Genomic DNA, 16862 nt, shown 5'->3' with positions numbered 1-16862 from the left:
TGATTCGTGTAGACCAGGGGTCTGCAACCTTAAACACTCAAGAGCCATTTGGACCCATTTTCCCACAGAAAAGAAATCACCGGGAGCCACAAAACCTGGGTGGGCGGGGCCAACTACATCACTCACTCCCACCGTCACGACACACCCCCAGCCACACTTACAGGTTTTGTGCCTCCTGGTGTTACCTTAGGTCCGTGACGGAGCCATATCGGTGGGCACACGAGTGTTGCCCTAGCTTAGCTGCAGTGCACATGCCCACGCCGGCCAACTGATTTTCGGGCCTTCCGGTCCCACAGGAAGTCGGCAAAGAGGCTGTTTCTGGCCTCTGGAGGGCCTCCGGTGGGGAGGGGGAGGCTCATTTTTCGCTCTCCCCAGGCTCGAGGCTTTCTAGGAGCCTGGGGAGGGTGAAAACAGCCTTCCCCACCCCCCCGAGGCCCTCCAGAGGCCGGAAATGGCCTGTTGGCCTCCGGAGGGTGGGGAAGGCCATTTTCAGCTTCCCCAGGCTCCTAGAAAGCCCCTGGAGCCTGGGGAGGGCAAAAAAATGGCCAACTGGGCCCGTGTCACGTGCCAAGTGGGGGGAGCACGGGGGGGCCATATGCACAGGGCGCATTGAATTATGGGCATAGGCACACATGCGCTCCTACTTTTGGCACGTGACAGCAAAAAGGTTAGCCATCACTGCCTTAGGTAATTGCCCTTACCTTCTTAGGCCAGGTGAGGACTGACTGGGAGGGGAGGCCGATGGGGGGGGCCAGCCAATGGTGGGTCAGCAGACAGGGAGCCACAGCAGGGGAATGAAAGAGCCACATGCGGCTCCGGAGCTGCAGGTTACAGACACCTGGTGTAGACTGTTGTTCTTTTGGAAATTTAGGAAAACCAAGCCTTGGGACTAGAAAGTGATACTACTAGTCCAAACCGGTATAAGTCAGGGATACCAGTCCTGACCAGTTTCTGATCTGTGATAACAAAGGCTGCCTCTTAAGTTTCAAGCTTTTTCCATTTGTACTCAGCTCGGTTCCATCAGATCATTTACCCAACAAAGTATTTTTATTTGTTCCTTTTATATGTATACTGTAATGTCAGTTTTGAGAGCTACAATACGGCAGCCAGGCAGAGATGAGGGTCATCAATCATCCAGAGTTAACCATGTTCAAAGTGGGGGGAAAAAACCACTCCCGTTCCCATATACCAAGATCTCCCTTCTAAATTTTGTTTTGAAGGTTACTAAATTTAATGATTGCATTTATGAATTGTTGGAAAGTGGGACTTTTTTCCCCCTCCATAATTTTCTGGTTTTCACTCGGATGGCCATAGATGAGACCATGAAAAAGAGAAAAACGACGTAATAGTTAACAAGCCTGATGGAGGCAATTCGTAAAATTGTAGAGATCGCCACAGAATAAACATCTAGCACGAGTTGGGTTTTAGGATACCAAGACTCAGTTACAAGAGAAATGTTTTCTTTTAGTCTGTATTTTTCTTTATCAGTTATTGGCAGACCAACATAGCAATCCCTCTAGGATCTGGAACAGCTAGACACGTCTAAGCTAGTGAAATAATTGATAGCGGAAATCTGATGAAAACTTCTCACATTTACATTCGTCTCTCCAAAAATTCTTTGTCTAACACATCAAATGACTTTACCACCGTCAATGAAATCAGCATTTCATGATCTTTGGTAAAAAGATAGTAGGGCCAGCAAGCTGCAACTTTCTTGGAGCCATACATTCCCAGTCAGTGATAAGGTAAAGGTTCTCCTTACACATATGTGCTAGTCGTTCCCGACTCTAGGGGGCGGTGCTCATCTCCCTTTCAAAGCCAAAGAGCCAGTGCTGTCCAAAGACGTCTCCGTGGTCACATGGCCGGCATGACTCAATGCCAAAGGCGCACAGAACGCTCTTACCTTCCCACCAAAGGTGGTCCCTATTTTTCTACTTGCATTTTTTATGTGCTTTCGAACTGCTAGGTTGGCAGAAGCTGGGACGAGTAACGGGAGCTCATCCCGTTAGGCAGCACTAGGGATTCGAACCGCTGAACTGCTGACCTTTCGATCGACAAGCTCAGCATCTTAGCCACCACGTCCCTTCAGTGGACACGGAGCAACAGAGTTTCAGAAGTTTCAGAGGCAGAAAAAAAAGCAAGGCACAGAGCTCACAACCACAGAACCTGTTGCTAAAATTCACCTCTGGGAACAGCTGATTGGGATTATTCCGGGAGGCCGATCCACCCACCAATCAACTTTTTTCTTATTTTCCTCCCCAAAAACTAAGGGGCGTCTTATACTCCGAAAAATACGGTAACTCACTTCGAGAGCCACACTTTTTTTAGGAAGGTTAGTCTGGAACATGCAATTGCTCCTAAAAGCATCCCCTCTACATCAGAACTACGGCAAACTAGAAGGAATGACCACCGACTCAACAGTTTAAAATGCATCCAATTGATGTTTATTTCACTGATCGGGAGGCAAGGAATTTGATGTAAAAAGTCAAGATTGATTTTTGTACTTGGCAAGAGACAGACATGACCATATGAGCGACAACTCCTCTTAACTGCCACACGTCTGGGGGGGGGGGGCGGTATTTCTTTCTACTGAGCTGAGGTAGGTTTGGAAAAACACCTCACGAAAGACAGCAGGTCTCTTACTGACACCCTTTTGCAAATCTCCTAATGCTCCTCTGTCCAACTGCAAGATCCACCTGCGTTTTACAAAGGTTAACTCGGCTGCAAAATTCAAGCAAGTGACATTTGGATTGTTTGAAAGAGTCGCGCTTACGCACAGTACCGTTTTAAAGGCACATTTGCACCCCTACTTTTCCCCCGGAGCTGTGTTAGTATCTGAGGCCTCCCAGTCTCCTTATCTCAAAAAAGAACATTTTTCAAGTTTCAAGGAGTGTGCTTTCCCCACCTTACTGCTGGGTAAAGATAATTAAGCCACCATTCTGGTATGAAGCTCCCATTATCCAGGGGAAAACAAATTTAAAATCTAGGACAGCGGAAGTCCGGGTTAAATAGCAGGTGTGCGATGTTGCATGGTTTATTAGTGTTCACCCAGTAGGAATTTTAACACCAGAACTAGATTAGGTGACCAGAAAGCCCTGAAGTCCATCTCAAACGTGGGGGCCAAGCTCCCTCACAGCGTATCATAGTTAAAAATCCTTCCTTCGGTTGTTTCTCCTCCTCTTCCATTCAAAACAGCGTCCTCCTTTTTCCAATGAAGAAAACAGCACCGCTGAAGGCCTTCCGTTCAGTCAGAGAGACTTTCGGAGAAGGGCGACTTGGATTTCTGCGTCTGCTCCAACCGGTTAAGAATAAACTGACTGGTGTCAATGAAACGCTCGACACAGTTCACAAAACAGGTCTCGGCTCGGCTGTCCAGCTTGGGGCCAGGCTTATCCATGCATTTCTCCTGTTTAGTGTCACAAAAGAGAAGTCATTCAACAGCGAGGGGAAGCCATGATTTCAAACCTCAGACCCGCGACCAGCAAATGCATAAATCTGGCTTTCTTTCTTTTTTTTTTCAGCCTATCCAAATTGCTGCTAACTGTACCCAGACTCGTTTCCACCCACAAAAAAACTCAACATGCACAATTTGTAATAGATAGATAGATAGATAGATAGATAGATAGATAGATAGATAGATAGATAGATAGATATAGGATAGATAGATGATAGACAGATGATAAGAAATAGACAGATAGACAGAAAGAATAGGCAGACAGACAGATAGATGATATAGACAGAAAGATGAGAGATAGACAGATAGATGATAGAAAGAATAGATAGATACAGAAAGATGATATATAGATAGACAGAAAGATAGGTATGATAGATAGATGATATAGACAGAAAGATAGAGGGAGATTAGTTGATATAGACAGAAAGATAGATGATAGATGATAGAAAGAATAGACAGATAGATGATATAGACAGAAAGAGATATAGAGATAGACAGATGATAAAAATAGATATAGACAGAAAGATGATATATAGAAAGATGATATAGATAGATGATAGATAGATGATAGTTAGATAATGATAGATAGAGATAGATAGATAGATAGATAGATAGATAGATAGATAGATAGCCACTTGCCACAAATGACAACTCAAGCGCAGAAGATGGCATCAATCCGGCAGACAAGCAGTTTGAATGACATTGTTAGGTGAAAATAACCCTTGTTTTACTGAGAGAAGCAAGAGTGGATTTCAACAGTAGAATTGGCGACGCTGACATGGTGCTCGATGTTTGTAATAGTGTGATATGGCGGCAGACACAGATCCGAGGGAGACCCACTGGATCATGCAACCCAGTGGATGACTCTGAACCGCTGGCTCAGCCTGAGCCATCTTTAACAGGGCTGTCGCGTGAATCCAATTGGGGGGGGAGGGGGTGGGGAAATCCCATCTAAGCTGCTTTGAGCCTTCCAAAGAAAAGCGTGGATAGAAACGCCACACACATAAAGGCCAAATGGCAAAGCGGTACATATTGGCATACCAGGAGCTCCCAATACAAAACGTAGAAGAATGCCACTCCGTGCAGCTTCCTGGTTCCTAGGTGCCACCCAGAAGTCTGCTTGGCAGGAAGCTAAGAGCTCTTCTCCCTATAGAAGCACCCTATTATTGCCAGCAGCAGCTGGAACTCCACTCCTAGGAGACTGCTCCTGACTCTGGAGGCTCTATTCCAGCCTGCTCAAAGCTGGTGCCCCCCACATTTTGGGGGATACCCCAGAAGTGCCGGCGAGCCTCAGGGGTCGGGAAGGCAGCTCCAGGAAAGCACCGATGGCTCCAGCACCCCATTATTTCCATTACCCCAATGGGGATAAATCAAGTGGCGGAGAGTTGTCCCTTGGGGGGGGGGGAGAAACTATAGGTAGTTCTGTCTATGGAGATTCTCAGTCATCCAAGTCATGGTTGTCCCAAATGTGCTTTATTTTATTTTTTTTCAAGAGGCAATTGGACTTTTCTGGTTTTTATTTGAAGACGTTTCGCTTCTCACCCAAGGAGCTTCTTCAGCTCTGACTGGATGGTGGGGAAGGGAAGGATTTATATTCCTTGCAGACAGCTGGTCCTTTGCATCCTTTTAGAGGGTCGTTGAGGCCACTTGGAGGTTTATCTCTGTCCTCAGTGACCCTCTAAAAGGATGAAAACGACCAGCTGTCTGCCAGGAATATAAATCCTTCCCTTCCCCACCATCCAGTCAGAGCTGAAGAAGCTTCTCGGATGAGAAGCGAAACGCCTTCCAACAAAAAAAACAAACCCAGAAAGTCCAGTTGCCTCTTGAAAAAAAATAAAAATAAAACACCTTTTGGGATATAGGTTAGTCCTCTACTTACAAAGGTTCGTTTAGGGACCGAAGTTACAACGGGGCACTGAAAATAGGGACATTTTTCAACGTTTGCAGCAGCGTCTCCATCAAATTCAGCTACTTGGCTGAGCTGACTCAGACTTATGACGGCTGCCAGGTCCTGGAGTCACATGGATCCCCTTTGGCAACCTTCTCAACAAGCAAAGTCAATAGGGGAGGGGGGGGAAAATCAGATCCGCTTAATAACCACGTTGCTCGTTTAAACCGCCGCAGTGCTTCACTTAACGACCGTGGCAAAGACTCACTTCAGCAACGTCTCACTCAGCAACGTCAATGGGGGGAGCTCATTCGCTCGGTCGTAAGTTGGAAGATCACCCCCCTCACCCCTGTACTAACGGGGGGGGGCGGTCCTTCTCCTCCTCCTCCTCCCCTTTTTCCACCTTTCCCGCTCTAGTGGCAGGGAGTTCCGCCGGCCCTACCCAGCACAGCTCCGTCATCTGGTGCACGAGCTGCTGGAAGCGCTGCTTCTGCGTCTCCACCTCGATGAAATGCTGCAGCTGCGGGTCGTTGACGGCGGCTCCCAAGTCCCCCGCGACGGACGACGGGTCCATGCCGGGCCCCGGCTGGAAGTGGTTGGGGGGGGAGAGCACGGGCGGCTGAATGGATGGAGCGGGCGGGCAGACGGGCGACCTTCACGTGCCTCCCCGGGGCCGGCCCCTCCGCGCATGCGCGCCCGGCGCCCCGCTTCTTCTTTTTCCGGTCCGAGGGCTCGCGCGCTTGCTTCCGTTTTCCGGAGGAGCATTAGAGAGGGAAGCGGCAAGACGGGCCGGGAGAGAGAATTAAAAAAAAAAAAAAAAAAAAAGTAAATCAGACGTTGGGGCGCCCTCTCCAGTGTTGGAGCGGTACTCGCTCGAAGTGTGTCAACCCAATGTAATGACAGTAGCCCTACTGTATTGTAATTTTCTTACCAAATTAGAGAGAGAGAGAAAGAGAGGGGGGGGGAGAGAAAGGGAGGGAGGGGGAGAGAAAGAGAGTGAGATATGATAGATATAACAGATTAAAGAAACAAGATTAGAGAGAGAATGAAGAGATAGATAGATAGATAGATGATAGATAGATAAATAGATATAGAAAGTTATATAGATAGATGGATAGAAAGATAGAAAGAGAGAGAGAGAAAGATAGGTAGATAGAGATAGAAAGATATAGAGATAGATATAGAAAGTTAGATAGATGGAAAGATATATATATATATATATATATATATATATATAGAGAGAGAGAGAGAGAGAGAGAGAGAGAGAGAGAGAGAGAGAGAGGGAGAGATAGAAAGATAGAGATAGAAAGTTAGATAGAAAGCTATAAATATATATATATAGAGAGAGAGAGAGACCGAGAGACGTTCCCGCAAATGGTCCAAATCAAACCCCTCGAGTTGATCCTTATCTGCCAATTTAGTTTTGAACTTTAGTTGACTAGATTGTGTTTAAGCATGAGCAATAAATCTTCTGAACTAAAACTTTAACAGATGATCCTGATCCTTTGCACTTGACATGTATGGCTTGAATCTAAGCGAAGGAACAGCTTCGCTTTTCCAAAGGTTCAGGTGACGCTCCCCCTCTTTCCACAACATTTCTCTAGGCTTAACACCTTAGCACCCTAAATATAAAGCCCTAACCTACCTCTGTTGACTTCTTAATGGACAGGTTCATAAAACAGACTAACCTAGAACAAGAAGAGAGTCCCTGGAATCTGAAATCTTACTCAAGAGCATCAAAAAAACATTTGGAGTGTTCCCTCTGATTGTATGAGATCTCCTCAAAGAGATTTGGAGATCTCATATTTTAACTTTTCTTTCCCATTTTTTTTAAAATTTTATAAAAATGTATTTTGCCATTTGGGGTTATTGTCAAACCTGCCCAAGCTAAGTCCCTAGGAAAGAAAGACCCCAACTCCATTTGGTTCAAGCAATGGGTTCTTTTATGAAGGATTAGAGGTTACAGTAAAAGGCAAGGCTGCTTAGCACCTCTGGTTCCTGTCAGTGTTCACCCTTTCCCCTAACATCTATCTTCTCTCCACCTGCACAGCTTCCCCGAGCAAGCCTAGTGAAGACGGCAGTGCTGACATTCGGTCCCCCTTGACATGGACGTTAATCCTGGGAAAAAAAAGAGAAATAGGAAAAGAACAATTAGATTGGGTTCATTGGGGTTTACCTGGATATTCTCTATGGGATGTATGAAGGAGTTTCGAGGCCTTAACATGCTGAGTGTCCACCCATTCGGTTTGAGATGAGGGGAAATGCTGTGTCCTTACAAATGTCCTGCTTTAGTGACGGCCACCAGAATTGGCGCTTTATGAAGTGTAAGGTTTTCACGAAGCCAAATTGCCCTGCAGTTTTTGAATTGTGGCATTTCTACACTACAAGTCATTGGCTTGCAGGCACATACAATTTGGGCCCCGCCCAGGCTAAGTCATCATGTACAATACAGTCTGCTTGTGGTCCCTGAACCACTAGTCCTCCTTCAACTCTACTTTCAAGATCATCTGGCACATCATTTGGGGGAGCATTTTTCTTGAGCTCTAGTAGAAAAGTGATACTGCCAATTGCTTGGATGGAATGACTAGTCGAATAATCTCAGCTTTAGAGCTGTTGTATTGGGGCAGCCATGGGAGGGCATCCGCCAAGAAGTTCTAACTGCCTGGGAGGTACCGTAAAGTGAAATTAAAATGATTAAAGTATTGAGCCCACCACACTTCTTGGGGGACAGTTTTCTGTTTTGTTTTTTTTTAAGCAGTTCTAGGTCTTTATGATCTGTCCAGACCTTGAAAGGAATTTTGTTCCCCTCTAGAAAATGCCTCCATGTCAGTAGTGTCCAGTTTACTGCATAGGCTTCCTTTTCTCATACTACCCACCTGCGCTCTGTTTCGCTCAGTTTTTTGGAAGTGTGGGCACATGACTGCAGGGTCCCTTGATCATTTTTATGCAGCAGCTCTGCATCCACAGCCACGTCACTCGTGTCTGCTTGGATGACAAAGAAGGTGTTAGGGTTTGGTGCTTTAGTATGGGCTCCACCACAAATAGGCATTTGAGTTTTTCAAATGCCTCCTGGCACTCCATTGTCCATTTCAGTGGCTGACTGGGTTTGGGCTTCCCCCTCCCCTTTGTTTTCAGTAAGCTGGTGATACAAAGTGCTATCTGAACAAATGATGGGCTTACCTGACAGTAAAAATTTGCAAATCCCAAGAAATTTTGGAGTTGCCAGCACCCCTCCCTCCACTGGTGCCCTGTCCTCCCCACCCACCCCTGCATGATCACGGCCGATTCACCCAAAGAAACGTATTCTTGACCAATTTTTGGTGCAGGACAACTAAATTCCAGCCAATCCCCACATTGAGGGATGGGGCCTCTGCCTTCTCAGTGGATGGCAGCAGCCAAGGTGGGTGCCAAGGTCAGAGGAGTGGGTCTGAAAAAGAGACATGCCTTCAAGGGGCTGTTCAAGCGAGCAAACAGGGCTGGCTGGGCAGGGGCGCTAGCAGCTGGAGGGTGTTGGCAGCACTCAAGACTGGCAGATGTTCATTGGTGTTGCTCCCCACCCAGTTCTTGATTGGGCTATCACTGTGAGAAGGCAGGGACCAAGAACATGCACCAACTTCAAGCTCCACCAACACCACCCCCTTCCCGGCCATGAACATTTCTCCCTGCCTAGCCAGCCAGCCATCAGTGCTTGCTCAATCCCTAAAAGCACCCAGCATAGCAGGAGCTCTCCAAGCTGCACAGAAAAGCACAATGTTTTTATGCACATTTGTGCTCCACCCCATACCCTACAGGAGAAGTACCCCATCTCTGGAGTAGCAGCCGGGGGTGGGGGTGGGATTTTTTGTTGCAAAGGGAGTGTGTGTTTGCTGGCAAAGAGGGATGTCTGGGAGCCTCCCCCAAGATGTTTTGGGTCCCCACCGGCGGCCCGGAACTTTTGTCGTTGCCACTACACTTTCAAAAGCCCCAAAATGCTGCCAACCCAGTGCAGGAGAGCTTGAGGGGATGGGGCAGCTGGAATTGCGAGAAGTGGAGTCCAGGGCTTATGCAAAGTACAGGGCCATAGTGGCACAAGCATGGTGGTGGATCTCACACCGCAGGCCTTTCCAGACTCCACCCCTCTGTCCCAAGCCTCTCCGGAAACCGAGACTGCTGCCATTCAAGGAGAAGGCAGAGGTCCATTCCTTGGTATGGGGATCAACTGGCATTCAGTTGTCCCAAATCGCGAATTGGCTAAGAATAAGTCTCACTGGGCAAATCATCCATGATCACGTGCCTAGGGGAAAGAACAGGAGATCAGTGGTGGAGATGGACTGCTAGCACAGGGCCAATCGAGAATGAATGTCCATGATAGTTTGGCACTGATGGGAAAACAGGGCTAAGGTCAGTGCGAAAATATCACCACAATAAATTGAGCCAGTCCCTACTTTTGGGGCCCTATGAACTACTAAGAATCACAGCCATGCCTAAAATTATATCAGAAGAAAAAACTATACTATTTTAGAAATGCACACACCCAACCTTTCATTAAAAAGGGCAGAGATTTTACTTTGACTTTAAGAAACTCTGCCATGTCTAACACTAAGAGGCAATAAAAGTCTAAAATCCTTTATACCTTATACACTACACCTTCCTATAAAAACGACTGAAGTTTTTTCTCTATTCTAAGAATAAAGAACTTTCTATGGCCAAAGTTATGTCAGGCAAGGAAAGTCTAAAATCTAGTATCAGCCAACAGCCACGCCTAGCCTTAAAATGGCCCACTGAGCACTAATCATTCTCATCAGAAAGAGCATGTTTCAACCCCCCGAAAAAGTAGGGTTGGTTTTTCATCACTGACGTATAAAGCCCTAAAAATAGGGACAAAGTTGGGGACATTGCTATGGCAACGTCACATGCATTCTATTAGTCTTTCATCTAGTTTGTTTTATGTGGACATCATTACTACTATTATATTGCGTTGGTCCATGGTGACACTGTCACAACCAGTTCAGGCACTTGAACCAGCTACCCCATCGCCACAGGGGTCACGCCCGATAGCCGTGCAATACCAGCCACGGGTGGGTTTCTAGCCAACAGCCACACCTAACCTTAAAACGGGCCATTGAGCTGTTTTCTGGTTCTAAAAACCATTGCCTTGGCCAAAGTTACACCAGGCAAGAAAACTATAAACTCTATTACCAGCCAATAGCCACGCCTAGCCTTAAAATGGGCTATTGAGCTGTTTTCTGGTTCTAAAAACCATTGCCTTGGCCAAAGTTACGCCAGGCAGGAAAACTATAAACTTTCTTACCAACCAATAGCCACGCCTAACCTTAAAATGGGCCATTGAGCTGTTTTCTGGTTCTAAAAACCATCGCCTTGGCCAAAGTTACGCCAGGCAAGAAAACTATAAACTCTATTACCAGCCAATAGCCACGCCTAGCCTTAAAACGGGCCATTGAGCTGTTTTCTGGTTCTAAAAACCATCGCCTTGGCCAAAGTTACGCCAGGCAAGAAAACTATAAACTCTATTACCAGCCAACAGCCACGCCTAGCCTTAAAATGGGCTATTGAGCTGTTTTCCGGTTCTAAGAACCATTGCCTTGGCCAAAGTTACGCCAGGCAGGAAAACTATAAACTCTATTACCAGCCAATAGCCACGCCTAGCCTTAAAATGGGCCATTGAGCTGTTTTCTGGTTCTAAAAACCATCGCCTTGGCCAAAGTTACGCCAGGCAGGAAAACTATAAACTCTATTACCAGCCAATAGCCACGCCTAGCCTTAAAATGGGCCATTGAGCTGTTTTCTGGTTCTAAAAACCATCGCCTTGGCCAAAGTTACACCAGGCAAGAAAACTATAAACTCTATTACCAGCCAATAGCCACGCCTAGCCTTAAAACGGGTCATTCAGCTGTTTCCTGGTTCTAAAAACCATCGCCTTGGCCAAAGTTACGCCAGGCAAGAAAACTATAAACTCTATTACCAGCCAACAGCCACGCCTAACCTTAAAATGGGCTATTGAGCTGTTTTCCGGTTCTAAGAACCATTGCCTTGGCCAAAGTTACGCCAGGCAGGAAAACTATAAACTCTATTACCAGCCAATAGCCACGCCTAGCCTTAAAATGGGCCATTGAGCTGTTTTCTGGTTCTAAAAACCATCGCCTTGGCCAAAGTTACGCCAGGCAGGAAAACTATAAACTCTATTACCAGCCAATAGCCACGCCTAGCCTTAAAACGGGTCATTCAGCTGTTTTCTGGTTCTAAAAACCATCGCCTTGGCCAAAGCTACGCCAGGCAAGAAAACTATAAACTCTATTACCAGCCAACAGCCACGCCTAACCTTAAAATGGGCTATTGAGCTGTTTTCCGGTTCTAAGAACCATCGCCTTGGCCAAAGTTACACCAGGCAAGAAAACTATAAACTCTATTACCAGCCAATAGCCACGCCTAGCCTTAAAACGGGTCATTCAGCTGTTTCCTGGTTCTAAAAACCATCGCCTTGGCCAAAGCTACGCCAGGCAAGAAAACTATAAACTCTGTTACCAGCCAATAGCCACGCCTAGCCTTAAAACGGGTCATTGAGCTGTTTCCTGGTTCTAAAAACCATCGCCTTGGCCAAAGTTACGCCAGGCAAGAAAACTATAAACTATTACCAGCCAATAGCCACGCCTAGCCTTAAAACGGGTCATTGAGCTGTTTCCTGGTTCTAAAAACCATCGCCTTGGCCAAAGTTACGCCAGGCAAGAAAACTATAAACTCTATTACCAGCCAATAGCCACGCCTAGCCTTAAAATGGGCCATTGAGCTGTTTTCTGGTTCTAAAAACCATCGCCTTGGCCAAAGTTACACCAGGCAAGAAAACTATAAACTCTATTACCAGCCAATAGCCACGCCTAGCCTTAAAACGGGTCATTCAGCTGTTTCCTGGTTCTAAAAACCATCGCCTTGGCCAAAGCTACGCCAGGCAAGAAAACTATAAACTCTGTTACCAGCCAATAGCCACGCCTAGCCTTAAAACGGGTCATTGAGCTGTTTCCTGGTTCTAAAAACCATCGCCTTGGCCAAAGTTACGCCAGGCAAGAAAACTATAAACTATTACCAGCCAATAGCCACGCCTAGCCTTAAAACGGGTCATTGAGCTGTTTCCTGGTTCTAAAAACCATCGCCTTGGCCAAAGTTACGCCAGGCAAGAAAACTATAAACTCTATTACCAGCCAATAGCCACGCCTAGCCTTAAAATGGGCCATTGAGCTGTTTCCTGGTTCTAAAAACCATCGCCTTGGCCAAAGCTACGCCAGGCAAGAAAACTATAAACTCTATTACCAGCCAATAGCCACGCCTAGCCTTAAAATGGGCCATTGAGCTGTTTTCCGGTTCTAAAAACCATCGCCTTGGCCAAAGTTACGCCAGGCAGGAAAACTATAAACTCTATTGCCAGCCAATAGCCACGCCTAGCCTTAAAATGGTCCATTGAGCTGTTTTCCGGTTCTAAAAACCATCGCCTTGGCCAAAGTTACGCCAGGCAAGAAAACTATAAGCTCTATTACCAGCCAATAGCCACGCCTAACCTTAAAATGGGCCATTGAGCTGTTTTCCGGTTCTAAAAACCATTGCCTTGGCCAAAGTTACGCCAGGCAAGAAAACTATAAGCTCTATTACCAGCCAATAGCCACGCCTAACCTTAAAATGGTCCATTGAGCTGTTTTCCGGTTCTAAAAACCATCGCCTTGGCCAAAGTTACGCCAGGCAAGAAAACTATAAGCTCTATTACCAGCCAATAGCCACGCCTAGCCTTAAAATGGGCCATTGAGCTGTTTTCCGGTTCTAAAAACCATTGCCTTGGCCAAAGTTACGCCAGGCAAGAAAACTATAAGCTCTATTACCAGCCAATAGCCACGCCTAACCTTAAAATGGGCCATTGAGCTGTTTTCCGGTTCTAAAAACCATCGCCTTGGCCAAAGTTACGCCAGGCAAGAAAACTATAAGCTCTATTACCAGCCAATAGCCACGCCTAACCTTAAAATGGTCCATTGAGCTGTTTTCCGGTTCTAAAAACCATTGCCTTGGCCAAAGTTACGCCAGGCAAGAAAACTATAAGCTCTATTACCAGCCAATAGCCACGCCTAGCCTTAAAATGGGCCATTGAGCTGTTTTCCGGTTCTAAAAACCATTGCCTTGGCCAAAGTTACGCCAGGCAAGAAAACTATAAACTCTATTACCAGCCAATAGCCACGCCTAGCCTTAAAATGGTCCATTGAGCTGTTTTCCGGTTCTAAAAACCATTGCCTTGGCCAAAGTTACGCCAGGCAAGAAAACTATAAGCTCTATTACCAGCCAATAGCCACGCCTAGCCTTAAAATGGGCCATTGAGCTGTTTTCCGGTTCTAAAAACCATTGCCTTGGCCAAAGTTACGCCAGGCAAGAAAACTATAAGCTCTATTACCAGCCAATAGCCACGCCTAGCCTTAAAATGGTCCATTGAGCTGTTTTCCGGTTCTAAAAACCATTGCCTTGGCCAAAGTTACGCCAGGCAAGAAAACTATAAACTCTATTACCAGCCAATAGCCACGCCTAGCCTTAAAATGGGCCATTGAGCTGTTTTCCGGTTCTAAAAACCATTGCCTTGGCCAAAGTTACGCCAGGCAAGAAAACTATAAGCTCTATTACCAGCCAATAGCCACGCCTAGCCTTAAAATGGGCCATTGAGCTGTTTTCCGGTTCTAAAAACCATTGCCTTGGCCAAAGTTACGCCAGGCAAGAAAACTATAAGCTCTATTACCAGCCAATAGCCACGCCTAGCCTTAAAATGGGCCATTGAGCTGTTTTCCGGTTCTAAAAACCATTGCCTTGGCCAAAGTTACGCCAGGCAAGAAAACTATAAACTCTATTACCAGCCAATAGCCACGCCTAGCCTTAAAATGGTCCATTGAGCTGTTTTCCGGTTCTAAAAACCATTGCCTTGGCCAAAGTTACGCCAGGCAAGAAAACTATAAGCTCTATTACCAGCCAATAGCAACGCCTAGCCTTAAAATGGGCCATTGAGCTGTTTTCCGGTTCTAAAAACCATTGCCTTGGCCAAAGTTACGCCAGGCAAGAAAACTATAAGCTCTATTACCAGCCAATAGCCACGCCTAGCCTTAAAATGGTCCATTGAGCTGTTTTCCGGTTCTAAAAACCATTGCCTTGGCCAAAGTTACGCCAGGCAAGAAAACTATAAGCTCTATTACCAGCCAATAGCCACGCCTAGCCTTAAAATGGGCCATTGAGCTGTTTTCCGGTTCTAAAAACCATCGCCTTGGCCAAAGTTACGCCAGGCAAGAAAACTATAAGCTCTATTACCAGCCAATAGCCACGCCTAACCTTAAAATGGTCCATTGAGCTGTTTTCCGGTTCTAAAAACCATCGCCTTGGCCAAAGTTACGCCAGGCAAGAAAACTATAAGCTCTATTACCAGCCAATAGCCACGCCTAGCCTTAAAATGGGCCATTGAGCTGTTTTCCGGTTCTAAAAACCATCGCCTTGGCCAAAGTTACGCCAGGCAAGAAAACTATAAGCTCTATTACCAGCCAATAACCACGCCTAACCTTAAAATGGGCCATTGAGCTGTTTTCCGGTTCTAAAAACCATCGCCTTGGCCAAAGTTACGCCAGGCAAGAAAACTATAAGCTCTATTACCAGCCAATAGCCACGCCTAGCCTTAAAATGGGCCATTGAGCTGTTTTCCGGTTCTAAAAACCATTGCCTTGGCCAAAGTTACGCCAGGCAAGAAAACTATAAGCTCTATTACCAGCCAATAGCCACGCCTAGCCTTAAAATGGGCCATTGAGCTGTTTTCCGGTTCTAAAAACCATTGCCTTGGCCAAAGTTACGCCAGGCAAGAAAACTATAAACTCTGTTACCAGCCAATAGCCACGCCTAGCCTTAAAATGGTCCATTGAGCTGTTTTCCGGTTCTAAGAACCATCGCCTTGGCCAAAGTTACGCCAGGCAAGAAAACTATAAACTCTGTTACCAGCCAACAGCCACGCCTAACCTTAAAATGGTCCATTGAGCTGTTTTCCGGTGCTAAGAACCATCGCCTTGGCCAAAGTTACGCCAGGCAAGAAAACTATAAACTCTATTACCAGCCAATAGCCACGCCTAACCTTAAAATGGTCCATTGAGCTGTTTTCCGGTTCTAAGAACCATCGCCTTGGCCAAAGTTACGCCAGGCAAGAAAACTATAAACTCTATTACCAGCCAATAGCCACGCCTAGCCTTAAAATGGGCCATTGAGCTGTTTCCTGGTTCTAAAAACCATCGCCTTGGCCAAAGCTACGCCAGGCAAGAAAACTATAAACTCTGTTACCAGCCAATAGCCACGCCTAGCCTTAAAATGGGCCATTGAGCTGTTTCCTGGTTCTAAAAACCATTGCCTTGGCCAAAGTTACGCCAGGCAAGAAAACTATAAACTCTATTACCAGCCAAAAGCCACGCCTAGCCTTAAAATGGGCCATTGAGCTGTTTTCTGGTTCTAAGAACCATCGCCTTGGCCAAAGTTACGCCAGGCAAGAAAACTATAAACTCTATTACCAGCCAACAGCCACGCCTAACCTTAAAATGGGCCATTGAGCTGTTTTCTGGTTCTAAAAACCATTGCCTTGGCCAAAGTTACGCCAGGCAAGAAAACTATAAACTCTATTACCAGCCAACAGCCATGCCTAGCCTTAAAATGGGCCATTGAGCTGTTTTCTGGTTCTAAAAACCATTGCCTTCGCCAAAGTTACGCCACGCAAGAAAACTATAAATTCTATTACCAGCCAACAGCCACGCCTAACCTTAAAATGGGCCATTGAGCTGTTTACGGTTCTGAAAACCATCGCCTTGGCCAAAGTTAGGCCAGGCAAGAAAACTATAAACTCTATTACCAGCCAATAGCCACGCCGAACTTTAAAATGGGCCATTGAGCTGTTTTCCGGTTCTAAGAACCATCGCCTTGGCCAAAGTTACGCCAGGCAAGAAAACTATAAACTCTATTACCAGCCAAAAGCCACGCCTAGCCTTAAAATGGGCCATTGAGCTGTTTTCAGGTTCTAAAAACCATCGCCTTGGCCAAAGTTACGCCAGGCAAGAAAACTATAAACTCTATTACCAGCCAAAAGCCACGCCTAACCTTAAAATGGGCCATTGAGCTGTTTTCCGGTTCTAAAAACCATTGCCTTGGCCAAAGTTAGGCCAGGCAAGAAAACTATAAACTCTATTACCAGCCAACAGCCACGCCTAGCCTTAAAATGGGCCATTGAGCTGTTTTCCGGTTCTAAAAACCATCGCCTTGGCCAAAGTTAGGCCAGGCAAGAAAACTATAAACTCTATTACCAGCCAAAAGCCACGCCTAACCTTAAAATGGGCCATTGAGCTGTTTTCCGGTTCTAAAAACCATCGCCTTGGCCAAAGTTACGCCAGGCAAGAAAACTATAAACTCTATTACCAGCCAACAGCCACGCCTAGCCTTAAAATGGGCCATTGAGCTGTTTTCCGGTTCTAAAAACCATTGCCTTGGCCA

The 16862-nt window shown here is 46.1% G+C and overlaps 1 protein-coding gene and 1 long non-coding RNA gene across 2 annotated transcripts; both read right to left on the bottom strand.

Annotated features, from left to right (window-relative positions):
* Positions 1–2421: 2421 nt before the first annotated feature.
* On the bottom strand, positions 2422–6095 carry TIMM8A (translocase of inner mitochondrial membrane 8A). The gene is made up of 2 exons (XM_034416645.3): positions 5785–6095; positions 2422–3406 (listed from the first exon to the last, which is right to left on the bottom strand). Exons 1-2 carry the CDS (start codon positions 5914–5916, stop codon positions 3245–3247), a joined length of 294 nt encoding a protein of 97 aa, XP_034272536.1. The 5' UTR covers positions 5917–6095; the 3' UTR covers positions 2422–3244.
* A 1167-nt stretch (positions 6096–7262) lies between these two features.
* On the bottom strand, positions 7263–8562 carry LOC148112227 (uncharacterized). Its single transcript, XR_015729687.1, has 2 exons — positions 8219–8562; positions 7263–7460 (listed from the first exon to the last, which is right to left on the bottom strand). It is a non-coding gene; the product is annotated as an uncharacterized LOC148112227 (long non-coding RNA).
* Positions 8563–16862: the final 8300 nt, after the last annotated feature.

This window comes from Pantherophis guttatus, chromosome 12 (genome assembly GCF_059756535.1).
Source record: "Pantherophis guttatus breed Tessera chromosome 12, ASM5975653v1, whole genome shotgun sequence".
NCBI classification, from domain to species: Eukaryota; Metazoa; Chordata; class Lepidosauria; order Squamata; family Colubridae; genus Pantherophis; species Pantherophis guttatus.
This window is presented reverse-complemented; position numbering and strand designations above follow the sequence as displayed.

Excerpts from the sequence above, each read along its gene's own strand:
- TIMM8A (XM_034416645.3), bottom strand. The coding sequence starts at position 5,916 with ATGGACCCGTCGTCCGTCGCGGGGGACTTGGGAGCCGCCGTCAACGAC. Across the intron at positions 3,407-5,784 it reads AGATGACGGAGCTGTGCTGG|GAGAAATGCATGGATAAGCC; the intron begins GTAGGGCCGGCG and ends GACACTAAACAG.